The sequence below is a fragment of the Botrytis sinoallii genome (assembly GCF_014898435.1).
Source record: "Botrytis sinoallii strain Bc 23 chromosome Unknown BSIN_004, whole genome shotgun sequence".
In the NCBI taxonomy this organism is placed as follows: domain Eukaryota; kingdom Fungi; phylum Ascomycota; class Leotiomycetes; order Helotiales; family Sclerotiniaceae; genus Botrytis; species Botrytis sinoallii.
This window is the reverse complement of record NW_024066031.1, coordinates 1,300,748-1,326,549: the sequence shown is the minus strand read 5'-3', so window position 1 is coordinate 1,326,549 and position 25,802 is coordinate 1,300,748. Positions and strand designations below refer to the sequence as shown.

Here is a 25,802-nt window from a genome sequence, read left to right as displayed (position 1 = left end):
TACATCTCGTTTCCTCTCATCGAATACCATCATTCCATTACATTATAAGAACCCTCTCGCAATACATCTTTCGAATTGCTCAAGGGAGAAATGAATTCTGAAGACGTAATAGTTGCATCGTTGCCAAGGCTCATCATTTCACCTTCTCCGCTGCCAAACCTCTTTGATGCTTTTGTTTCGTAGAATTGAGAAGTTCGTCTGCTCGGATACCCAGACTATTGGGAGAACAATACATCACATGTCCCATTATTGGTTTTCGATTTGGAACCCAAACGAACAAACCAGCAGATAATCATACCTTCCTACGATAGGTCGACAAGATATGCTGCGTGCTCGGGACGTACGGATTCCTTGACAAAGAAATATTCTTCTTAGCGTCTCAGATTTGGATCTTTCATGGATTGTCATGCCATATCCCATGCAACTTGCGAGTTACTACCGGTAGGTATGTACGAAGTGTGAACAATGAAATATCAAGCAAGGATTATCAACACGTTTCTTCTCCTCTCCTCTCCATTTTCCTCCGAGAGCTGGCGAAGCGGACCCTCATACTCATACTCATAAACCTAATAAAGTGGTGAATAAGTGGTGATGATATAGGTATCAGCCTCTTATGATTCTTTTTGTTTGCATTACTCAAGCGATTCATGGATTGGAGAATCACCTGAGCATTGGGAAGTGGCATTGGGGGGCAACTTAGCTACTAGTAGATTTCCGTTCCCTTGATCTTGTTGCTGATCTACGGGATAGATACGATATCGGTCTGTAGATTTTATACCATTCAACTTTTCTACACCACTATCTAGCTAGATGTATCATCTATCGATGATAAGGTTTGGATTCTGAACAGCTGTTTATGATAGGAATGCTTCATTCAACCACGTGCCTCAGGTTGTCACTATTTGTTGGATATCTGATAATTATCTGATGCTGTCGACATTTGAACATAGGAATACCTGGCAATGAAAGAATTAATAATGAAATCATCAGCAACCAACACATCGTTTGTTCCACTCTTCTTCCTCACTAGACCTTCCTTTTAAGTAAAGTTTTCCCTTCCAAATCGTGTCAATGATAATCAATCAAATCAATCCAATGCCATAACCGTGTCTGCTGGGAACCTATCCAGGTAAATAGAGAGCTACCGTACGGATCATCCCTCCTTCATCTTCGCCTTACCAAAGCATAAATTTGCAACCATTCAATCATCAGCGTGAGACTCTCTCTTCTCTGATATCTCTACCGGAATCAGTAATCAAAGGCTTTAACGCAACTAACTGAGCACGCACCGACCTAAGCATCTAAGCACCTAAGCATCTAAGCACCTAAGCATCTAAGCACCTAAGCACCTAAGCACCTAAGCACCTCATAAGCACTTAAGCACCTGCACATATGCAACACACCACCATCCATCCACCAACCCAACACCATTCATCCATCCATATAAAATACAACTCGAAAAAGTCAAGGCCACATTTAATTTTTTTATATTCCTTCAAATCATCATCCATTTTCTGGCCATTGATTGAACAATCCCTTTCACCTACCTACCTACCTACCTACCTACCTACCTACTAGTCACATCGAAAATCTTTGAACGTGTGTCATAAAGAACCCCTCTATTTTCCCCCGCATATTATTAAAATTGTGCTTGGGAATTCTCTTACGAAATAGACAATCCGTGACTAAGAGTTTTTCTTCCTCTCTCTTTTTTTTCTTCCTTTGATCAACCTCTGTACAGTGCGAGTGCAACCACATTTTTTTTAATATTTATTAAGAAAAAGAAATAGAAAGAAAAAGAAAAAAAGAATCATAGGACTTGCTGGCTTGTCGATTATTCACCGTCTATTTGTCTCCCTCGTTGAATTCATCCCAACCACCGGGATTCAAAATCATATATTCTTGTAAAAGATTCCCCTCACCTCCAGGTCGCGTGCAGCATACATCCCATCCAATATGGCTGTGGCAAATTCAAACGTACCACTGCCAACCAGGCCGATGAAATCAGCTCCTACTCTAATTTCTCGCAAGCATTCAATAACACCTCCAATGTCTGATCGTGGAGACAGGACCAGCTTTTCAAGTGTAAAAGAAAATACTTCGGGCGTGCCTCAATCTTTCACGGATTCCAAGGTTAGCTCTTACCTGAAGTACGAAGTCGACAGTAACGAGAACGAGAACGAGAACGAAATCGCCATTGACGATACCAGCAGCGGCGGCTCGAGAACGCCCCCAGAAGCCGTTGAGCCCGAAATGCAAACGTTGTGGTCTACCAACCCTCACAGCACTCTTCATGGACTCGTTTGCCCTTGCGATGGCTTCCGAGGCTGGAAGCAAATTGCAGTACGTGGTAAGATTGCAAGTAAGAGCTACAGTGATTTACGGAACATGAAAATGGGTTGGGGATGGGACAGTGACTATGAGCCAAAGGCTAATCCTGAGCCGGTGTTGAAGCCAGAGACACAGCTGGTGGTGGAAGAAGTCGGCGTCGCTATTTCTGGAAAGTCTCCGATAGAGATGCTACCTGCGGAACTACTTGGTAAGCTACTTCCCTTTGTGATAAATTCCACCAACCGGATTACTGGATATATATTTACAATACGAACGCGCCTGCTCGCCCAAATCGACTCCAAGGAATCGGCCCTCAGGGTACGGGTGATGATGTAGTCACATGACTCTAGTTCCTCGGGGACATCTGGGAACAGCTTTATCTACAACTCCATAATAATCCTGTGGATTGTCAGGAGCTTGAGGTTCAACGTATGCCTATGATGACTTTGGGTATAGTGCTAACGTCAACAGGCGCTATCATTGATCAGCTTGTTACCGATATTCCTCCAGGCGGAATCACACCACGTAATGTTGACTTGATGTCTCTTCTCCTGACATCGCACGCGATGCATTCGGCGACTCTAGCTTCTTTGTATACGAAGATTACTATCCCACACTCTCGAGTCTTCCGTAAATTTCTGGCTCATATCAGAGAGTACCCGGCTCTAGGCACGATCGTTCGACGATTGGACTTCTCCCACTTCAACCCAACAGGCATTGGTCTCACTGCTAGACAGCGCGCCGAGACATTGAACTTGATTCCTGCAACACTTCTCGAATGTCTGTCCCTAACTCCAAACTTACGGGAATTTTTGAGCCAAGAGCATATCGATGATGACATGGATGCAAAGGTCATTCAAAAACTCCTGTGCGAGTTACCAAACATTCAAGCATTGGATTTCTGCGCTTGCTCATCAGCTTCTTTCCGTGACTCCTTTACCACGGTCATCAACACTTGTGAGATTCCGGGAGTCCTGCCCATTACCAGATTGAGTTTCCACGAATGCACAAATTTGCCATCCTCAGTCTTCGAGACGCTCATTCCACGACTTCCGCAGTTGACTCACCTCGATGTCGCACATACTCGCATTACAGACGACATCCTCTTCTCCATTCCCAAGACAGCGAAGCTTACGCATTTGAATATTAGCAAGTGTTCTTACCTCTCAGGAGATCGGGTAGTCGAATTCCTCAGCACACACCCAGCTGTCCAATCGCTCGTCTACCTTAACCTAGGCTCGGATATCAAATCCCACGAAATGTTCAAACGTTCTGAGGTTACAGCTTTACTTCCCATCCTACCCAACACTCTTCGATCTTTGAGTCTCAAGGGCAGCGAGATGCATGAATCGCACATTCCACTCTTCCTGCCACTTACAAAGCATCTCGAGGAGCTTGGTTTGGGTCATGGCTTGGTATTGTCTGATATTCGTCGACTATTTGTACCAGACCAAGATGCCAGTATTGAAGAGCAAATTTCCTGGGTTCCACACACGTTACATTACATTGACGTTTCAGATCTTTCAAAGTCTCAACTCGATCTAGGCACTTTGTTCGGTTCCAGTTGTCCAATACTGAGAAACGATACTCTACCACTTGAAGTCCTCGAGATTGGTCTAGAATGTTTCAAAGTCATGAATACTAGTTCTCTGGTGAAGCGCGCGGGCTGGTGCTTGAAAGAGGCAGGCCGAAGATACTGGTTGGTTCGCGACGATAAGACTGGGGATGGTGAAAAGGACTATGGAGGAAGACAGTGGAAGTGGGGAGCTAATTATTGGGGAATGAGAAAAGTGCCAGTTTCTAGAGCAGAGGTGGGTGGCATGTATGGACATTATATGTTCAAGAGATAGAAGTCGTGCACAGGGAGAATGGTTTCCTGTTGGATCTTATCTTATTGGTCTCATGGTTTCATGCGATTTCTTTGGGCGGTTCAGGATACCATGCTTTTTTTGGAGCGAGCTTCTTGGGGCGACGTCTTTTGGGAGTCATTTTAGGGGAGTTTTTGTTTGGGTGATGGGCTGGTGGTTGAGTGATGGCTGGGGGTTTATTCTACTCTACTCTTTATTTTGGTTTGGCTTCGGATGGTTCGCTTTTCGGAATACGCGCGTTTTAGGAGTATTTCGGAACAGGAGGGATTGGAGGGATTGGATATACCTATAACGTACGATAACAGAAAAGGGCCAAAAGTAGCATAGCGTGGGATAGCATAGCGTTATTTTCGGGAGCAAAAAAATCATAAATATAATTACAATGATATTGCGGGGCTGTCTTGCGATGATGAAAGTTCTTAGGTGACTAGGTAGATTGGATCTTGTATTTTTGTGTGATGATGTGTGACTTAACCCCATTTTGGAGTCTAGTAGACGTGTAGTCAAGTCTTGTAAGGAGCTCATCAGACCCTTTACAACTTTGCATGCCATGTAGATACTAATTATGATGGAAATGGTGAAAACGCCCAGAACCAAGACAAACAGAAATTGATGGTCTTGAAATGCCTAACTAGACACAAGCAGGTAATACCAACAAGGGGCATTAATACCAACAATTCGGTTGAAAATATTTTCATTTGGCTAGCCAGGCCTTTGGCCCTCCCTCGACAAGGTCGAATTCAGAGTATCTACTTGCACAAGAAGACTTGGATAATGCATCCTATCTTATCTTGCTTTGGATGTGATGTAGATTAAGAAGTGAGTATGAATTGGAAGAAGATGGTCGAATGGTCGGATGTAAACTATAAGATCCTTCGCGATTCCTTCCCCCTTTTTAAGGATGGGGAGATCTAGGCATTGTCGATTGGGTGACACAGTAACGCGATCTCCATACTCTATGGAATAGACACTTGTCTGTAACACGGAAAACGCTTATGACAATCTCCAATCTGAGTCTGAATCAACTTGTCGGAAAATGGCATGGACGTCAAGTCAAGTCCAATTGCTAGATCTGATTTACCATCCAGACGGGGCCCCTAAATCGCGTATCTACCTAGTAGGTAAGCCACAAACCATTGGGTTGGTAGACCACCCGTTATGGGTTATGGAACCGCTTCGCCACGATCTGGAATTGCCTATTTTTGTACTTGGTGAGATACTAGGTACCTAATATGATCAATCGTGCCTACCTACCTATCAATGATTGCGATGAGATAAGGTCGGGTCACTTGGTACAGCATGGCCTGATAATTGTAGATGTGAGGGATGAGATCTGATTTCTGTACTCCGTAATCGAGTGAGTGAGTAACCTACCAGTACCAACAAATTTCTCACGATTCTTCAACATTCTGCTTCTGCGTGAGAGAATTATTTCTCGAGAACTTTTGCACTATCAATTTCGTACCTCAGGTAAGGATCTTCATCTGCAATTGAGAAACAAGGGTCCCTCGCAAGGAAGAGGTAGTATCTAAATAACATTAAGCTTTACAGAGAATAGTGTCCGGATACTTGGCTGATCACTGAACGCATTAGGACAGTGACAGGGTGGATAAGACATTTTGAGTTTAGTCAGGAACCGAAAAGGGGACGTTGGATTCTTGCTTCCTATCCTATCTTGACACTTTCCTTTGCTCTCCCGTTGTTGTTGTTTTTTTGAGGTATGCAACGAGCTACGATTTTTTTTGAAGAGACGATTGGTTTTTGAGTTTTTTCCTTTGTACCCTTTTGATTATTGGTTTTGGAGGAGAGATAACTACTTTTGGGTTGTCGCATTGCGCAGAGTTTGGTTGTGAAGAAGAGAGAGAACTTGGGAACTAGAGGGGTGATTATGCGATAAACAAGATTGGACGATACAGCTCGGTATACCTTTTCAGAGGGCTTTGCCGACGGACTTCGCGACAACGAAGATTTTGGGGAGATACTAGGAAGGGAGATTTAATTGTTAGAGGGTCCGCAGATAAGAGAGGGGAGGATGCCTAGTAGAGGGGAGAGAGAACCGCGGAAGCATAGGAGTAGGACGAGTCAGGATTTGGGTTATGGAGGGCATGATGGACAACAGGGAGATGGTTTTGAGGGTGGATATGGAAATGATTATGGGCAGGAGAGAACGAGGGATAAGGATAGGAAGGAGAATAGAAGATCGAGGGGTTATGATGATGGGCTCGTGAAGGAGAAGAACGCTGCGGCTGGAAGAAGATATGATGTTCAGGCCCCTGATGCTTCGATTGTTTTGGAGGGTTACAGAGCGGATATTTTGAATGGTTTTGAGGAGCCACAAGAGCGGTACAATCCAGTGAGTTGCATATTGTTGTTGTGCGAATGGTTTTCGAGGGGGAATCAGAGACTAATATTTTGTCATGGCATAGGTAAATACGGCGCATCCGCAAAGCTCCATGTTACTCAATATCAACGATCCTATACAAGTACATTTATTAGTGGAGACAGCGTTATGGGATGCGAGGGAGTATGAAATTCTGTCTCCAGAAGAAGTCGACGACCTGAAGAAACAATGCCAGTCCCTGAACCAACGAATCCAAACCGCGCGACAAAATTTGGTGGTCCACTCGAAATATCGCGATGCGGCTCGTTCTATGACAAAATTATATCCGGATAAGAAGAAGAGTGTGGATTTGAATGATGCCAACAAACAAAAACGCGGTATATTTGGAAATAGGAATAGGAGCAATAGCGATCAGGTTCGGGAAGCTGACATAGAGCGTGCGGCCAGTGAAAAGAAATGTGAAGACTTGGCAGCCGAGTTATGGTCTCTTGAAAAGAGGTTGATTGAGCCGGAGCATCGATTGCTGAAGCACACGGCGGGTATCCTTCAGATGACGCATAAAGGCCCGAAGAGAGATTCAGGGGGGGATGATTCTCGTCAAGGTGGCATACCTCCTGGAAGTCCGGAAAGTATGTATACATACCATAATGCTAGGAACAGTCTTGAAGTGATCGAGGATGAATTTGATGAAAGGAGCTTGTACCGACAATTGGATCCTTTGGATATTTCTTTCGGGGCTTTTGGCATGAACCAGGCATTGGAAACGCCTTCTACAGAAAGGTCAAAAGAGCATATGCAACTCATTACAACTACTGAACAGAAATTGGAGGATCTAAATTCTGCTTTGAGAGAAGTAATCATCAAGGCCAATCCTGGCCATGATGCAAGCCAAAATCCAGTACCACTTGCAAGAACCAACGCTCAAGGAAAACCAACCCAGCCTGGAGAAACTTTACAAAATCACCTTGATTACTTGGAGAAGGGTATCGCTACTCTTGATTTAGAGTATACTGCTTCCAAGCGACAAGCCGATGAATTAAATGCTTCTATGGAAGATACTTTGGAGGAATTGAATCGCGAGGTTAGGGGTCTTCTTTCTCCTACACACCCAGAGTTACAAGAGCCACCAGCAATTACCGGGCAACAAACTGGCTTGAGAGAGCAATTGTATTATTTCCAGGATATTATTGCTTCGGTAGAAGAGGAGCTTACGAAAGCTGCTGAAATAGTTGCCAATCCTCCGGTCAATAAGAGTAAATCTGGAGATAGTGATCAAATGGAAGCCGTGCTCATGGGTTTATGGGATATCATACAATCTGGAGAGGAAGAAATTCGAAAACAGAAGCAGGAGCGGAGACAAAATCGTGCAGCAAACGGTCGTGTTCCTCAGGATGATTCTGATACTGGCTCTGAGATGGGTGATCCAAATGAGCCATTTACACTTCAATCATTCTCGGCCAAGGTGCAGTGGCTGTATTCTTCGGCTACTAAATTAAAGGAGCATAAGAAGGTTCTTCAGAGACAAATCAAACAACAGCGAGAACTGAATAACAAGTCCGATGCTCAGAAGGATGCTGAGCTTGTAAGCAAGCAAGAAGAGCTCGACAAAACTACAGGTCTTCTCGAGAGGACAGAACGTAATGCTGCTGATCTTCAAGAACAACTCAGTAATGTCATGACTGAACTGATGAAAGCTAGGCAAGCAGATAAGATGGATACCGAGGCGCAGGCTAAGGATTCCGCTTCCCTTCGAGGATTACAAGAACAGCTTGCCGAATCCCGTCGTCTGCATGAGGAGGAGCTTACCAATTCTCATCGTGAAGCTTCGGAGCGCATTGCTAGTCTTACTGATGCGCATCGTGATTCACAAGAACAACTTGCAATCGCGGCTCGTGATTCGCAGGAACGAATTGCTGGCCTGGCAACTACTAATCGAAATCTTGAGGATCAGCTCACTGCTGCCAACAAAAAGATTGATGAACTGGAAAATGAACTCCAGGAACTTAAAGACGATAACGGTATCAATAGTGCCGATGTGACAAGCAAGTTGAGTGGGCATGAAGCGAGAATTGCGGAGTTGTCAACTGCTGTAGCTGCTGCTGCCACGACTAGAGTTGCTCATGAAAATTCTCTTAGAGAAAAGGATAAGTTATTGGCAGAGAAAGAGAAGGAGGTGGAAGATATCAGTATGAAGGTTGCAGAATTGCAAACGGAAGTTGTCATTGCGAGAGCAGAACTCGATGGTGCATACGGTTCACGAGCTCAGCGGGCTGCAGAAGTTGCCTCGAATCCAGCTATTCAGAAGGAAATCGATGCTATGACAAACAAGAATAAGGCGTTGCAAGAACAAATGGATGCACTTCATAATAAAAATTTCATGCTTCAAGGCGAGATTGCGGAACTCCAAGCCGCCAGGTCTCCGGGCCCAACAGCAAGTAGCGCGGAGGCGGAAGCGAAACTTAAGGAGCTTAAAAAGGAGCTTGAAGAGACGATAGAAGAGTATGAAATTATGACCAAAGCGTCGATTGAATGGGAAAAGGAGAGAGAGAAGTTAGAAGCGGATATTGATAAATTGAGGGATGAGAGGGAAAATCTTGAGAGTCAGCTGAGTGATGAGAAGGTTAGAAATTTGGGGATGAGGAGTCCTGGGGATGGAAGCGTGACGCCGACTATGAATAATACGAGCACGACGGTGCTGAAGAATGAGTTTAAGAAGATGATGAGGGATTCGAGGGCGGAGGGGCTGAGGGCTTTGAGGGTGAGTTTTTGACTTTCAATTGTTGGATTTGATGGGATTGTGCTAATGAATTCATGATAGGCTGAACAAACGGAACGAAGGAGAATTGAGGAAGAATTGAGAGCAATCAAAAAGGCGCAGGGTCCGGGTAGATCACGCTTGAGTCAAAGGGTTTCTTGATTATCGCTAGAGGGTTTGGGAATTTGACGATTATACCTTGAGCTTTTGATCTATGGGAGATGGGAGATTGGGCGGAGAAAGGAATAACGGATTCCGCACGTCAGAGCAGAGTGTAGCGAGCGCAAATGGATGGATTGGCCTCGGCATACGGATTTTTGAGATTAATATTGATGATGACATTTTGGAGAGTGATTTCAAGGGCATTCGTTCATTGTATTGTTGAAAGCGGATGCGAATGCGCATGGGAAAAGGAAGGGGATGGATGGGTAGGTGGGTATGCGTGCTTTAGCTTTTTTTTTTTGACTTGATAGCGTTAACTCCAGGTGGTTACTGTTACTGTTACTGTTATGCTGTGAGCGGAATGATACACCGTGTTGTTTGGTCTGGTTTGCATTGTTGGAGTAGTGAGTATGAGGTCGTAGGTAGTAAGTTTAGATGGCTCCTTTTTTTCTTTTTTATATGGAAAAATGGAAAAATAAAATATGAATATGAATACCTATGAATATAATCTTACATTTTAGGACTCGAGATCCTGGTATTAGTTCAGTGCTATCTGTGTATGATACGATACCTAGTAGCCTAGGTGATCTTTTATATTATTTGCTGGGTTGGGTGATGCTGTGATGTGTGGGATTTGAATTTTGGAAAATAGCTGGAGTATGGGGAGGGGAGGGGAATAGGAGTGGGTGGGTGTTGCGATTCTTCGAAATTGTTTGTTTGTTTGTTTGTCTGTTTGTTTGGAGTGGAAGCGAGATGGTGTGATCCCCCCCTTTTTTGGAGAATGGGATGCGGGAATGTATATGGAATATGGATGTATAATATCTTATATGGGGATTTGGAAGGGGTGGATATACCTATCTAACTACCTACCTACCTACCTACCTCTGTAATTTTTGGGGGAGGTTAATTTGAGAGGATCTAATTAGGTACCTATCTACTTTATGGAATGTAGAGAGTGTGTTTCTTTCTCGGTATGTAGATGTAGAGTGATTAGAAGAGTATTGTATATAGATATCTAGCTTCTGTCTAATCTAGGTAATCTAGCAAATGGTTTATTATTTATTATTGTGGTCTCCTAATGGCTAGATACTTGGTCGATGAGGTAAGATAAGATGAGATAGAATGGATATTTAGTAGGTAGGTAGGTAGGTAGGTAATTCATTGATGAATGGCTCGGAACGTCTCCTCCCTCTTTTCTTCAGATGCATATGAACAGTTCTACCTAGATACCATACCTACTTACTCCACCGTGATTCTTACAACTTCCGCCTCCAACGTTTCAGCATCTAGGAGTACGATCTCGCCTGTTTCCTCGAAACTGGGTATTGATATTAGTCTGACGGTTTGGCCGTCTGGTCCCTCGATGCTGGCGGTGTCGAAAGAGGGTTGGTTGCCGGCGAAAAAGATGTGCGGACAAGTGCTGATGATGAAGGGGTCGGCGTCTTGGAATGGGTAGGACCCTTGGGAATGTTAGTCTCCTTTTCTCAAAGAAAGCGCAAGTTTGCTGCAAAGTGAATGAAGGGATGTAGGGTGTAACATACAAAGAGTATCTGGTGCAGTGGGAGCACAACACCTCCACCTACACATAGCCTCCATCATGCTCAGGCGATCCTCACCCTCTACGTATTTGAAGACATCATCGACATTTTGTCCGCCCGTGCCCAAAACTCTCCATCCCTCTATTTCTCCCTCCCATGGATTCGTCACTGGGTCAAACCATCCCGCCTCTCTCTCTTCTCCGATAACACTCGGCGCACTTCCACAGTACGCTCTAGCTTGAGGAAACATAGCCGGATGAATAGGCTGTTGCGGCAGACTTGCATTTGCCGGATCGCTAGGTCCAGGTAATAATGTAATGGGTAAACTTGGCAAGAGTTCAGCTAGGAAGTTATCAAAATGGGCGGTAGGAGCGGGATTATAGGCGCTGGCATCGTAGCCGTATTTCTTTTGTGCTTTGCGTGTATTGCCCACGGTGTCGTGTGCTATGCTATCGAGGTCAGTGGCAATGCTGTTGCCGGCTATTATTAGACGACATATTTTAGAGACTTCGGCTTGGGAAGAGGGGTCTAGACTCTCGCCTAAGAGATATTCGGTCAGGAGGGCCTTTTCGAGAGAGTTCTCGGCGCTGGTTCCAGAGAATGAGAGGCCAGAGACGAGGGCAATCTTTTTGCGCCCTGCCTTTTCCGTATCCATATCTGTATCCTCTTCCTCTTTCTCCCCGGATATTTCCCATCTTGGTTCCTGCGGTGGTAAATCTGGTACTTTGATATCCACTACTTCGAAATCGCCATTTGCGTTTTCTGTCCCCATTACTGCTACTATACAGCCTGTCACCAGCAGCTCTTTATTTAGTTGTCCTCCAATTAATCGCAGTCGTCCAGATTCATCCTCGAGCATTATTTCGTCTTCGCCGTCACTGGAGAGATATTTCTTTCGAGGTGGGGGTGCTGATATCCAATGCTATTCATGGAAAATAATTAGTATCTCAAGATCATGATTTCATACTTCCCTTCTTCTCCAATTGCTCAAATGAGGAAGGAAATTCCCTACATCTTTACTTATATCTTCCAAAATATTCGGTTTCAATGGCATATTCATATAAATTGTACCTGCCACCCAACATAATTCTCCCTGTCTAACATCCAACACTCTCTCTACCTTCCGCACTTCCTCCCCAGAAATCTGGAACCCATCCCAAGCGGCGCTTGCAATTTCTTCAACTGGTTTCTTTAAAGAAGTCAATCTCAAGAAGTACATATCGCCATATTGCTGTTGATATTGTTTTGCTTTGGAGAGTGCAAATGTAGAGAGAGGCTTGTAGGACGAGGGTACTCGAGTCGGTGGTGAGGAATGAGAAGTGCTGTATTGAAGAACAATTAGTTTAGAACTTTACATCGACTGATTCATTTGATCAATTACTTACGTGGGGCCATGCAGTAAACTGCCATCTTCTACAGGTACCGCCATGTTGTTGTTCTCAATGTCAATGTTGCTACCAGTGGAACTTTTGTTAAGTTGGGAAACGCGCAGGGACGCGATCCGCGAATTCTCGTGTAAATTACATGCACGTGATCATCAAGGTTAATTATATTGACTTGTAAATTTCCTTTCCGTTGCAGTGCAGACAAACAGATTTCATTATTTAAGAGCTTTCCTTTTATATTATTTTTTGGAAGTAAGGATTACACGCGATACTAGGTAACTTCAAGATGCATTATTGCCATCTAAAGCATAGCCATCCAAGTATGTGATGAGACTATCTTGGACGACGAATTCAATAGTTGAACTCAGTTGCGAGATTTGCTGATCGAAGTGTTACGCTGTGGTGATGTACCATCCCATGGCGCAGCGACTGCCAGGTATGCTTTTTCGATTAGGCTTCATCAACGATGACTCGTGAAGTCTTAGAACAGGTAACTAAAATTTCATATCTTGAAAAGAGAGCTTGGTCTTACGACATGAAGAGCTGATACACCTTCAAAATTCTTCGACATCTCAACTTCGAACAAATCTCAAAAGGCATGACAATGAAGTAAACGTTTGCTGCACTCGAGATGGACTGTAAATAGGTTGAGCTAGAATTCTTGTTTCGAGACCGAATGGCTCCCAATCAACCAATTGACGATGGAGTTGACAAGGGTTAACTTCCCAATTGATTCTGCAGAATATCACGCCCTTATGACATTCTGGTTGTACAAACTATTGCAACCGAGCCTCATTGAGTATTACCACAATGTGAAAGCAACCTTGATGCAGAGACATAAACCAAACCCCCTCAAAAGAAGTCTTCAAATATATCCGCAGATTCTTGAATTCCTACAGATTCTTCCATTCTTCCAATCTTTGTTGTTTTCTCGTGCCATGGCGGAAGCTATCGGATTAGGCGCGTCAGTTATTGCTTTTCTTGGTCTTGCTGGCCAACTCGTGCAAGGCTGCGAATATGTCCGTCGAATAATTGATGGAATCAAGGAAGCAGACGACGATTTCCGGGAACTTCGAAGCGAAGTGAGCTCTCTTAAACTCATCATTGACAGCTTTCGCAATGTTCTTCAAGATTTGGAAACTTCTGGTGTTAAGTTGACAGCGAGTGGTCGGATGCATGCAGTTCGATTGGTTTTGAATACAGCGCAAGAAGCTGTGCAGAATCTAATAAAGTTCATTGCGACCAACAAGTTTTCCGGGAGGAAGATGAGTAAACTCAAGTTTGTATTTCTAAGAGATACGTGCGCAAAGCACGCATCCAGAATCAATAAAGTCAAGCACGACATAGCTATAATGCAGGCTAATATAATATTGCGAGTTCCACTTAATCTACAAGAAGTCCAACTTACTCATCGGCGAAGACATCTAGAAAGTCAAAAGCTTTCACACGATCAAGTTATCAAGCGGGATCTTAACTTTCTAGCCTCGAAGCTTGGCGATTCCTCGAATGTTGTCAGTACGATCCCAGCACGGTTGAATGAAGTGCACGTAGCTGCATGCAATACAAAGGAAGCCGTTTCTACATTGAAGAGTGATCTTTGTACAAAAATCAATGACCTCTGCAACGCGGTCAACGCAATTTCAGCATCGAAATTTACTGCTTCTGCTACGACGGTGTCCGGAACAGTCGGTCAAGTCCATGAGATGGCTCAAAATGCCAGTACAGCAAACGAATTCATCGAAACGTTAAAGGCCACTTCAGAGGGCTTGAGGTTATTGCCAATGGGCATGCCAACATTTGTGAAAAACATATTCCGCGAAGTCTTGTTGGGGTTTCATCTTGAAACCAAACACAATCGAGATTTTGGTGGGATTGAGTCTATACAAATCTTCAAACCTATTTTGGGAACTGGACCTCGACGAGAAGTTGTCCAACAGCGTATCTTAGAAAAGAAATACTTTCGTGCCATTGGTATAGTGACTGTACAGTCTATCATTACAACCTTCAATGAATTAGATACTAATTCCGTCAACATACGATCACTCACTGTCACTCAGACAAACGTGGATTTGTTCGCAAATCCGGAGTTACTTCAGCTGGGTATATGTTGCTCTATTGTTGAGCAAGGATTCGCTATTTCGTCATTTGCCCCCGAACCCGCCTTACGAGTGTATAATATAATCGACAGCAACGCTCCGATCGTCAATGCCTGCATTTCTGGTAACCTGGCAGAGGTTAGAGAGCTCTTTATAAATGGACATGCCTCGCCATATGATCGTTTGTGGGCTGAGAGATCTCTCCTCGAACTAACACTGCGCCAAATTATCGAAGCTTTTAAGTATCGATCTATTCCCCCGCAGTGCGGTATCGAAGGACTGCTGTCCGTCTTTGAGGAATTGGTGCACCATGGTCTGGATTCAGGAGTGCCAAGAATAAAGGAGGAAAGAGCTGATCGATCGCCGCTCATGACCATCGCTACTTTGTCACCAACTTCAAAGTCAGACACTGAGTCGCTGCTGCATTTGGCGCGAATTATAATCAAGAATAGTACCCACGCTCCAATTCCAGAACATGGCTTGGAGAACTTGGATTGGCAAGTGCAAATTGATGGATTTCAACGTCCCGTTTATGACCTCTTAAAGACCCAGGAAATGTGGCCTCTAGCATGGCCAAGTGCGGATGAAGTTTGGAGTTGGTACTACACTCGTCTCACCCGTTGCATAAAAAGAGCGACCGACCATCAGTGTAATATATCTCAATCATGCCCAGGTATATTTAATTGCCTTCACGACGATGTTCATTTGAAACAGATAATGAACGAACTCAATCTCAACGAAAACATCTTGTTATTCCAAGACTTAGTTGCTTCGATCAAAAGCTCAGACGCGAATACCCAATTCCATAGAGCTATCTGGGCGGCGTTCCTTGGGTACTTTGAGGATTCAGGAGTAGATTTCAATAACCCATCATTATCCTTCACTTCCATTCTACCACTCCACCTTGCCAGCTTTCCATACAACCAAAAGGTTTACTTGAATGTAATCTCCCAGGCTTTGGTGGATTACGGTTTTGATGAAGATTTTGCTGCGGATTTTGTTGAGACGGATTATTATTTTTCTTTGGCCGTGCAGCTTCACTACCTCGATCTCGATGCAGACTCCCACCCACACGTTGTTGAACGAGATCTTTCTTTCGGGTTTGTTGATCTTAGAGCTAAAAGGAAACCCCCACTGTATATACCTTTGATGCAATGGGTCTCCAATAACCGCTCGAGTAGTACAAGCATCTCCGGTGACGAGTATGAGTTTGCCAACGAGTCTACTATTGTCTCAAGCTCTTCATACTCTGAAGATGACTTTTACCACGAACACTACCTCTCAAGTGAGGACAAAGAAAAAGAAGGATGTAATCCAGATTTTTGGGAAGACAAGGACACGTTCTTGGAGCTCCTCTTCGCCTTAGATAGATCTCCCATATTATCACCAACCATAGTAATGGAAGAGGAATGCATATCGCTACCAGGATTACTCGAAGACTTGGATATAAATACTACTCCATCCCACACCCAAGATTCATACCACTCCAACGATTCAGAAAATGAATCTAAGTCACGATTCACTACTCCAACAACATCTTTACTGAACGCTTCGGAAGCCTCTATACTCCAAAACTCAAATTATAGCAATCCATTAAACTACACGACAACCGAGCTTGTCACAGAAGAGGAAACATGTGGACTGCAAGTCGCATACAATTCTTTCTTTACTTGAGTTATGTACAATGAAGCTGCCATATATGTATCAAAACTTCAAGATCAGGGCTTTAAACGGCTAAGAATCACACATATATAAGGCCCTTTTCACAGAATTTACTTCCTATTGAAAAGATTGATGCTTATGGGATATAACATATAGGATTTAGGATATGGGATATAATTTCCCTTGATTATAATGCAAAAATAATAAATAACAATCTCATCTTTCGGCGATTCTACATTTGCAAATATTTGCAAATGATTCCCACGAGATTGTGATACTCTTGGTAGAATAATTCGGAGTAATTTAGGGTACTATTATCGCACTGAAGGTCATCTGGGATTGCAATTATCAAAGTTTGGGGTCTAGATATGATCCAACGAGATTATAATACCCCCCCTGTGTATAGTAACTGACACTACATTTTTCATCAAAAATAGCAAGAGTCTTAAGTAACCCATGAACCTGAATGTATTCTCTGTTATATATATGTCTATTGCCTATCCTTTAAACCGATATAATGCCCACCAAACTCCGATACCGCATGCACAAATATTCAATACACCTTGCCCGACCGCCGAATACCTTATGTATTGCCCTTCAATATCCCATTTCCCACTCCCTACAAGCTAACAGTAACCGTCATACTGTTGCTATGCACCAACAACACTGGTGGCAGGCCCCCACACAATACCTCCAAATCCCCAAGATATCCCTCACTCGCCTCCCTACTTCCACCCGTTCCTTCAACCGGACTCGGTAAAGTAGTAAAGATAACCGCCGTCTCCTCACTTTGACTCTTAATCAACTGATTGAGAATTAGATGTTGTGCTCTACAGGGTAGATCATTAAAACTAAGCGGAATGGATTGCAAAGAGTATGAAGACCGAGTCGGAGAAGGAGGGTTACGGGTAGGATTGGAAGAATTGGATGCTTCGGAAATCCGGTCGAAAGAGGGAGAAGAACGATAGGCGGATGGCATACGAGGAGCGGATTTGCGAGCGGTTGGTGGAGAGGGTGTTTCGGCGAACATTATGCTAGGGCCGGGGCCGTCTTCTGTGGCCACGCGGGTCATGGGAACTGGTTTTGAAGAGAACTTCGGGGTAGATGCATGTCTAGATATCGGTGGTCTCTTTCGTGGGTCATGAGGTTGTAGGAGAGATGACGTTACTGATAAATCAGGAGCGGCGGGTGACTTTTGTGAGTCTTTCAATGATTGCACAGAGGCAGGGAAGTCTAAAATTGGTGATGGCTGAAGACCGGATGGTTGAGGTGAACGTGGTGGTGACACAGGCGCTGAAGCGGTTGGCATCAATACATCCGGTGATTTATTGAAAGTATCAATTATCGATTGTCTTGTTGATTTCGAAATCGTAGGAGGAATTGGCTCCTCTGCTCCCGCTGCACGCTTAGATATGGGGGGACCACGTAAGCTATCGCCATGGCTTCTTCTTCGGGCAATTGGTTTGATCTCTCCAGCATGGGTATCATTGTCTGATTCGAAATCATCGAGGTCTCCTTCACTCGCTGCACTTTCGTCATCAGACTCCGGCTCCTCAGTCTGAGGTCCGGAATCACTATCGGAATCTTCGCTGGCACTTCCTTGACTAGCATGTCTGCTCATAACATCGGGCTCTAATCTCTGAGATCTCATACCCATATTGACACCTAAACCTTTTAGATTACTCATATTCTGTCGTTTCTTTGATTTCCTTAGCAGCCGTCGGAGTCCAAGAAATCGTTGGGCCTAAGAAACATTTCAAGAGCAGGTCAGTCATCATCAGAAAATAATGCATATTCAAGGATAGGAAAACATATGAACATTTAAAAGGACAAGAGGTGGATCAAGTGAGTGCTTACATGTCTATACCGTGCACCCTGTTGAAATGATGCGTCCGGCCAAGTTGGGGCAGCATGAAATATGTTCGTTATTTGAGCCAGATCTACCACGGCAGATGTGGTAGCTCCATGATTCCCACGAAGCTTCTGTATGTCATCCCACCAGTCTTGTCCCTTAAGACATTGTTCGACCTCGTCAACTTGATTGGAGCCAGGGGTTGCACCATTGATGATGATCTCATAGGATGGAATATCTCCTGATGCCAACCAAAATACAAGAATCTCAGCTTCAATGCGCAGATTTTCGAGTAGAGATTTTACCCTGCCTCTTTCTTCTTCCACGTCGTTTTCATATTCGACAAATACAGCCACGCGAAGTTTGTATGCTTTTTTCCAAGCAGGTACAGTGTTTAGAATGACACCAAGCTGGAGTATCAAAGTGTCTATTGCTATTGTCAGCTAATTACCTCAAAGACCTCAAAAAAAAGGGACTTAGAAATTGTGTATCCTACAAGTATCAAAATTGGTGGTCAAAACATTCTGCTTTACATCTCCTTCAGCTGCGATTTCAGCAGACATTTGGATGGGCCAAAGATCAATACACTTCTTCGTGTTCTCAGTATCTGGCAATTCCAGATCTCGAAAACCTTTGGCCACTGCAACGTTGATTTGCAGCTTGAAGAGCAGATCTTCTAAGATAGTGACATAGCTTGTTACGCTCATCATGCCTTCGGTCCGGCATAAATCAGTTGGGAGCACTCCTTGCATCTTCTTCTCCCTACTGTTCTGACGCCTATAACGAGGTGGTGTCTTGAATTTCTTGACATTGCCCGATGATGGTTCAGATGGCTCCGAAATGTCTATCAATGGCTGAGCATTTCTAAGGTCATCTAAATTGTAGAACCCCATGACTGCGATATTGGGCCGCATTCCTCCTAGTCCTGCGTTGAGAATAATATTGCGAGCACCCCATTCAAGAGCCGGAGATATGGCAATATTAACGAATGCTTTGATCTTTGAAAAATCAATATACTTGTTCCACGCTGCTTGCTGGCGACGCTACTCTCATTAGTCAGTAAATGTTGCTTAAATGGCACGGCTTATTCTTATGGTATATGTAGCGTTGAAGCTCTACTTACAGCTTCTGGCACGGATTGGCTGAAATCATCCGTCACAATAATATGACCAAGGATATACAGACCACCTTTCTTCATAGAGTTGCAAAACTGTATAAGCTTGTATTGTCGGCGTGGGTCATTGACAAGTAAAATAACCTGAGGGCGCCAAAATTTGACATGCTCCTGTTTAAGTTTAAGAAGGTATTTTCGAATTTGATGATATATCAAACTTTGGGATACGTCTCCCCAGCTCTTTGGCTCTACGGAATAATGTATGAGGAGGAATAGTAGAAGGAGCATGCCCACACATCCTGTTGCATAGACTCCGTCTACAAAGAACATTGCAACCCCTGACAATATTGCTCCTGCAAAAGCAGTCTGCCAGTTGAAGAAATGGAAACTGGGACGCCAATTAGGTGCAGAACCGATTGAAAGGAGGAAGCAAGCTAGGTTCATGACTAGAAAGGTCATCTAACAATGTTAGCTAATGCTACCCATAACAATTCTTTAGTATGAAAATGAGACCCTAGCCACTGTTGCACTCAAAATATACAAACGAACATAAAATAACACAAGAAGGTGGGCATAAATGACAGATGTATACATCAAAATACAACATCACACACCAGGCGAGCGCGATTGTTGATGCAGCATGCAATTGAAATCAGAGACTGGGTGTGGAGAAGGGGGGTTTGTAGTCTCGCATAATTTCGCCAAATCGTACTTACAAGATAAGTCATTGTTACAAAACTGGCGATTTGATTGAGGTCGCCAAGCATTGTCAATTGGGTGACAATAAATGTGAAAATGATGGCAAAAGTAGGTTCATCAGCTTTCTTGGTTCCCTGGCTGAATACAGAAAACCCAGGTAGCAGGCTGTCTCTTGATATTGCTTGAAGAAGCTTTGCACTGCCAATAATTCCCATGAGCACAGAGAACAAGCTAGTGGACACTTCTCCTGCCAGGATTAATAACCCTGACATGTTTGTCTCTTGAAGCACATTAGTATTTCTGAGGAAAGATGAGCGGGTCACTGTGGCGGCCATTGCTACTATGACTAGAGTGTACAAGAAAAAAGTTGTGATAAGGCCATACACAGTTCCTTTTGGGATGGCTTTGCTCGGAGACTTCAAGTCACCACTCATGCTTGCCCCAGCGAATATGCCCCCTGTTGCAGGAAATAGGATCCCAAATAGATCCTGAAAAGTCTCTCGTCCATTGATTTGGCTGCCAGCGGCACCTCTAGTAAGCTGAGGCAGAAGATTCCCAGATAGTGTTTGCAAGCTAATGCCCGTGTATTCGATACCCAAATTCCGACTTTCAAAAGGGCTAACGACCAATGCCGAAAGTGGGATACTCAATGTGGCGATGAATAGAATAACTAGTAGCCCGTTACTAGCTCTCGCAAAGATCCCAGATCCAGCCAAGCATAACAGTGTACAAAAAACGAGTATTAAGGTAGACCAAAGGTAGCAATACCAGTTTGTTTCAGGCAAGATATGAGCCCAATTGCCATTGTCGGCACCGAAATTTAGCGTGATACAGTCGATAAGACCCACGGCGTTCATTCCAGTATTGAAAACGAAGCCCAGATAAAAGACGAGTCCAATTGAGCCTCCAAATTCTGGACCCAAAGAACGAGATATCAAGTAATATGCACCACCTCCGCGCACTGTCCCATTCGAGGCAATCGCAGAAAGAGAGAAGGTAGTGATAAAATTGATCACGTATGACGCGACAAGCATACCTGGGGGGTACTGTCAATATTTGTTATGGTTTTATGCATTCAGAGACTTACCCATCATGCCCAATAACCCACTTTGTCCTAGAATAAATCCAAATCGCAGGAACATCAAAATGCTCAAAACATTGAGACATGTTGGCACGTACACCCCAGAAAACATCCCCAACTTCTCTTGTCCACCAATTGGTCGAGGTCCCAGCCCTGATCTAGGAATCGCTGTACCATTCCTCTTCCGCTCTGCCTCATTATGCATTTGGACAGTCAATGAATTTTCTCCCATGGTACCAGCAGAGTATGGATCCTGATGCTGTTCCTCTTGAGGGTCCGGCGTTTGGACGTTGTGAGTTACATCGCTAGAAAATGTGTGTAAGACTCGATGGGATAAGGAATTTCCATTGCCAATGTTGGATTCACTAGCAGGAGCTTCACCCTCACACTGGGTTCCATGCTTGCTGGTGCTAGCTTCGCCGATGCTGTCTATTCCCTGGCCCGCATTGGGCATTCTCAATTAACCTTATTGATAGTAAAACCAATGGCAATATCAATACCCACCTCCAAATCAATATGTTAATTTAAGTAAAGAAATAATGTCCTGTACATAGGTATGTATTTTTATATACTCGAATTCGTACTCATTAACAGATACGAGATCTAAGAGTTGGTGAAGCCAAGAACAAGGATATTGCCGTTCGACGTCATGTGGCAGGGCAAGGGACACAGGTGACAAGAGAGAGACGATTGTTCAGAATGAGTTTCGAACAAAGGAGATTCGAGAGAGGGAGGAAGGAGGAAGGAGAAAGGAAGGAGGACGAGGAGCAGATGGAAGGAAAGAGTTGAATACTTATTGTTCTTATTTGTACTTGTCGTGTAAGCTGGAGGTTATAAAATGGCTCATATGAAATTCACCCGTCCATACTCGTACTTCATCATTAGATATTTACTTTTCCTCAGCCCATAGGAATGAGAGATCATTACCTAGATAGATACGTTGGTGTATAATACTCTTCCATTACTCGTATTGTTTTATATCATTCAATAGACCAATCGAAATATCGTACAAAAAGCATTTCACTCTTGAATTTCGATTGGCTGGTTATTTTCGGGGTCTTCTTACTCGCTGCTCCTCCCCCGATTCGTTGGATGTTGATGTTGGATGTTTGAGATTCTCAGACAAGACAAGGGCCATTTTATGTATCTTGCAAGATAGCCGGATAACTTGGTGTGAGCTGAGGATGAGAATGATGAGATAGGCAGGTGACAACATAATAACATCGTATCCATTCTATCAGAAATTTGTTTTGATATTCATTCTTGGTGAGTAATCTTACGACAGCACATGAAATATTCACCGGCTCTGTTGGCATCTGCTGTATATCGAGGCTAACGAAATTCGCCGAAGAAGATTTCCATCTTCTCCATTCTTCATAGGTTGTCTTCTTACCAGGATTATTACAATACGGCCATTATCATGAGATAAGACCCAGCGAATTGCTGCTCTTGAAATAAAATATATCTACTACCTTCTTCACCGACTGCATCTCATATCATCATGTCGACTCCTTCCTCTTCACGACCTCTGCCAGTTCCGATGAGTTCGTCACCATCACCAGGCTCATTCAGAGGGCGGTCGGGCAGTCCGTCTTCAAGAGATAAATCAACAGCCCGATTAGCCTCACCAGTACCTTCCCATCACGGCACTCCACAAGTTCGACAGATACCTACTCCGAATCAGGCCGCCGCCGCAGATTCATCTGAGAGTATTACTCCTCTCCCGCTGGCTGGCGCAGGTGGTCCAGCATCTTATGCGCCTGGTCCAGGTATCAGCGCGTTGGCTGCTGCGCTGTCGAACTCTATCGGGCAGACTCCTCCTACCTTTGGAACACCTCCCATCCGTTCATTATCACCAGCCGCTGCCGGTAAACAAATACAAGGTACAGGAGCGCATAGTAATTATGGCTCTCTTCCGCGATCGGTACAAGGAGGGCAAGGATGGGCTGGCCCGACAGCCTACGAGGACCCAGAAATTATAAAAAGACATTTGGTGCAACAAGGGCCTTCGCAGCTAGGAGGTGACGGTGCCGCTGATGGGATATTTGGCCCAAGCGGACAGTCACCATCATTCCGTGTGGGCTCTCCAGCTAGTACATCAAAACAGGCAATTGAAACTATAGCACCTGGGCTAGATGATGATGAATTTTCGAGTCTGCGATTACAAGGTGGTGACGTTACTAGACCCATATACAGATGGACTGAAGATGCTCACAGAGCGAGCCGATCTCAAAGGAGTAAGAGCTTTCACATCTCGCGACCAGAAGCAGAGAACGAAGTTCTTGACATAGGCACAATCAAAGTGCCAGGTGGATTCAGACGAAATTATCTACGTCGAGCAGCAGGCAGCCCTACTCCTGACGGCATAGATGTAGAAGAAGGCGGAGGACTCGCGCAACGACAGCCAAAAATATTTACCAACAACTTCCTCGAGTTTCTAACCATCTACGGCCATTTTGCTGGTGAAGAATTGGAAGAAGACGATGAGGTACTCGGACCTGACGAATACTTTGGATCGGATGCTATCTCTGATGATTATGGTGAAGGTAGTGATGAGGATAGAGAGCCTATGGAGAATAGTGCTCTGCTTACACCTGGTCGCAGAAAAAGAAAGCGCAAGGAGCGCGCACCACAAGGAACAACCACACCTTTTCAAGCTTCGTTGCTGTTGCTAAAATCTTTTGTGGGTACTGGCGTGTTGTTCCTACCTAAGGCGTATCTCAACGGCGGTATGCTTTTCAGTAACATTATCCTTCTTCTCGTCGCAGCTTTGAGTTATTACTGCTTCGTGTTACTCGTCAACACGCGACTAAAGGTTGAGGCGTCTTTCGGAGATATGGGTGGTGTTCTCTATGGGAGATGGATGCGAACAGTCATTCTTGCATCGATTGTCGTTAGTCAGATGGGATTTGTGGCTGCGTATATCGTATTCACGTCAGAGAACTTGCAAGCTTTCATAGCAGCTGTGACTAATTGTAGAGTTCACTGGGAGGTTTCATGGTTGATCTTGCTACAAATGGCTATTTTCTTGCCATTCTCTCTTTTGCGCGACATCAGCAAGCTCGGATTTACCGCGCTCATAGCAGATGCCTTTATTCTTGTTGGCTTAGTATATCTCTACTACTACGACATTTTCACAATTGTGAAACAAGGTGGTATTTCTGACATCGTCAATTTCAACCAGCAAGACTGGACGCTGTTCATTGGCACCGCCATTTTTACATTCGAAGGAATTGGCTTGATCATCCCTATTCAAGAATCCATGAAGAATCCAAAGAAGTTTCCTCCTGTTCTCGGTATAGTCATGATCATTATCAGCGTAGTATTCATCTCTATGGGTGCTCTTTCTTACGCTGCATTTGGTTCCCATATAGAGACAGTTGTTCTTCTTAATCTTCCACAGAACGACAAGATGGTCAATGGTGTTCAATTCCTCTATTCGTGCGCCATTCTTTTGTCAACCCCTCTGCAGATATTCCCAGCCATCAGAATCACAGAGAATGAGCTCTTTACCAAAAGTGGAAAATACAATCCTTATATCAAATGGCAAAAGAATGTTTTCCGCTTCTTCGTCGTTGCCCTGTGCGCATCCATTGCATACGTTGGCTCCAACGATTTAGATAAATTTGTTTCGATCGTCGGAAGTTTTGCTTGTATTCCACTAGTATTCATATATCCGGTATGTCCTCTTATTTCGTTGACAAATTTCAATTTAAATCACATACTTTCAGCCCCAAGATCAAGAGACTAACCTTTCATTAGCCAATGCTACATTATCGAGGTGTAGCTAAAACACGTTTCCGCAAAGGGGCAGATATCATGCTTTGTATCTTTGGCTTGGTGGTAATGGTATATACTACGGCCTTGACAATCATCAGCTGGACAAGTGGTGGTGATAAAGTTCCAAACGTTGGATATTGCGATAGAAAAGACAGGGCAGGAGGAGAATTGCCATTGTTTTAAATCGCATACACGGCTCGATCTCACAAGTCGTGGAAAGACGAAGGGCTGTGCTTGTATGCATGTATAAACTGAATATATACATACATATGGATGGGGCATTCTTTTGTCGTTGTTTATGATACTAGATCTTTTAAGTTTTTTTCGGATGGTATGGCTGGATTGGGTGCATAGCGTAGCATTGCACTGGAAATTGATATCTCTTAGTTTTTCTTTTCGTTCTCTTTTGTCTTTGCTTCACAGTTATAAATGTCAGGATCAGATTGTTATAATATTCAAATTGGCCTCAAGGCTTTCGTAAGCATTTGATGATGGATTGTGCCCCTATATTGTGGATGTGCTATTCACCATAAATCCCCACAAGTGAGCTCATTAAGACGTTAGTATTGTCGTGGAAATCTTAGGCTTTGTTTTTGGAATGTGGTTGTGAGAGCAAACTTTCAGATCGAGTTCACGTGGAGCAGGGCTCCATCAATTGTCAGGAGTCTTTCAACCTTGCCTGCTGCTCCTCTTCACTTGCTAACCCCACGTTAGCATGGCTTCTGCCTTTTGGTCTGCGTCTTTCTTGCATGCTAAATGACATGCAATCAATTAAGATTCTTTTTGATTGGCAGATTCTCAGATTGCGCCTATAGCAAAATATTCATTTGCGGCCTCTACACAAAGTGATTGACCTCACAATGCCCTAGTTCATGAAATCCTTCCCACAAAGGGTAGCGAAGAATCATCAAAGGTAGCGTCTTAAGTGCCAAACAAAGGAACGATTGTGCTATGCTCAGATCATACATCTATTGCGCATTCAAGAGGTGTCTATGTCGTTCTGCTCTTGCCCATTGCTGTCAAACTCATGTGTATTTCCAAACTAGCTTGTGCTTTTTATCTTGAATATACATAAATAGTCATGGCTGGTGCACCACCGCCTCCTCCTCCTCCCCTTCCTATACCACCCCCGGCCCCC

General features: G+C 44.0%; 6 protein-coding genes across 6 annotated transcripts; 4 read left to right on the top strand and 2 right to left on the bottom strand.

The window, feature by feature from the left end:
- Positions 1 to 1,956: 1,956 nt before the first annotated feature.
- Positions 1,957 to 4,181, top strand: EAF02_002899 (uncharacterized protein; the record flags this gene model as incomplete). The annotated part of the gene is made up of 2 exons (XM_038898947.1): positions 1,957 to 2,539; positions 2,803 to 4,181. The coding sequence occupies 2 exons, from the start codon at positions 1,957 to 1,959 to the stop codon at positions 4,179 to 4,181; spliced, it is 1,962 nt and encodes a 653-aa protein (XP_038761235.1).
- A 2,050-nt stretch (positions 4,182 to 6,231) lies between these two features.
- Positions 6,232 to 9,457, top strand: EAF02_002898 (uncharacterized protein; the record flags this gene model as incomplete). The annotated part of the gene is made up of 3 exons (XM_038898946.1): positions 6,232 to 6,552; positions 6,626 to 9,298; positions 9,359 to 9,457. The coding sequence occupies 3 exons, from the start codon at positions 6,232 to 6,234 to the stop codon at positions 9,455 to 9,457; spliced, it is 3,093 nt and encodes a 1,030-aa protein (XP_038761234.1).
- A 1,239-nt stretch (positions 9,458 to 10,696) lies between these two features.
- Positions 10,697 to 12,424, bottom strand: EAF02_002897 (uncharacterized protein; the record flags this gene model as incomplete). Its single annotated transcript, XM_038898945.1, has 4 exons — positions 10,697 to 10,917; positions 10,999 to 11,917; positions 12,008 to 12,317; positions 12,381 to 12,424. The coding sequence occupies 4 exons, from the start codon at positions 12,422 to 12,424 to the stop codon at positions 10,697 to 10,699; spliced, it is 1,494 nt and encodes a 497-aa protein (XP_038761233.1).
- Positions 12,425 to 13,081: 657 nt separating this feature from the next.
- EAF02_002896 (uncharacterized protein) lies at positions 13,082 to 16,150 on the top strand (the record flags this gene model as incomplete). Its single annotated transcript, XM_038898944.1, has 1 exon — positions 13,082 to 16,150. One exon carries the CDS (start codon positions 13,082 to 13,084, stop codon positions 16,148 to 16,150), a length of 3,069 nt encoding a protein of 1,022 aa, XP_038761232.1.
- A 441-nt stretch (positions 16,151 to 16,591) lies between these two features.
- EAF02_002895 (uncharacterized protein) lies at positions 16,592 to 21,403 on the bottom strand. The gene is made up of 6 exons (XM_038898943.1): positions 20,891 to 21,403; positions 19,821 to 20,839; positions 19,114 to 19,563; positions 18,487 to 19,033; positions 17,996 to 18,417; positions 16,592 to 17,882 (listed from the first exon to the last, which is right to left on the bottom strand). Exons 1-6 carry the CDS (start codon positions 21,336 to 21,338, stop codon positions 16,758 to 16,760), a joined length of 4,011 nt encoding a protein of 1,336 aa, XP_038761231.1. The 5' UTR covers positions 21,339 to 21,403; the 3' UTR covers positions 16,592 to 16,757.
- Positions 21,404 to 22,164: 761 nt separating this feature from the next.
- Positions 22,165 to 25,212, top strand: EAF02_002894 (uncharacterized protein). Its single transcript, XM_038898942.1, has 2 exons — positions 22,165 to 24,563; positions 24,647 to 25,212. The coding sequence occupies exons 1-2, from the start codon at positions 22,386 to 22,388 to the stop codon at positions 24,845 to 24,847; spliced, it is 2,379 nt and encodes a 792-aa protein (XP_038761230.1). The 5' UTR covers positions 22,165 to 22,385; the 3' UTR covers positions 24,848 to 25,212.
- Positions 25,213 to 25,802: the final 590 nt, after the last annotated feature.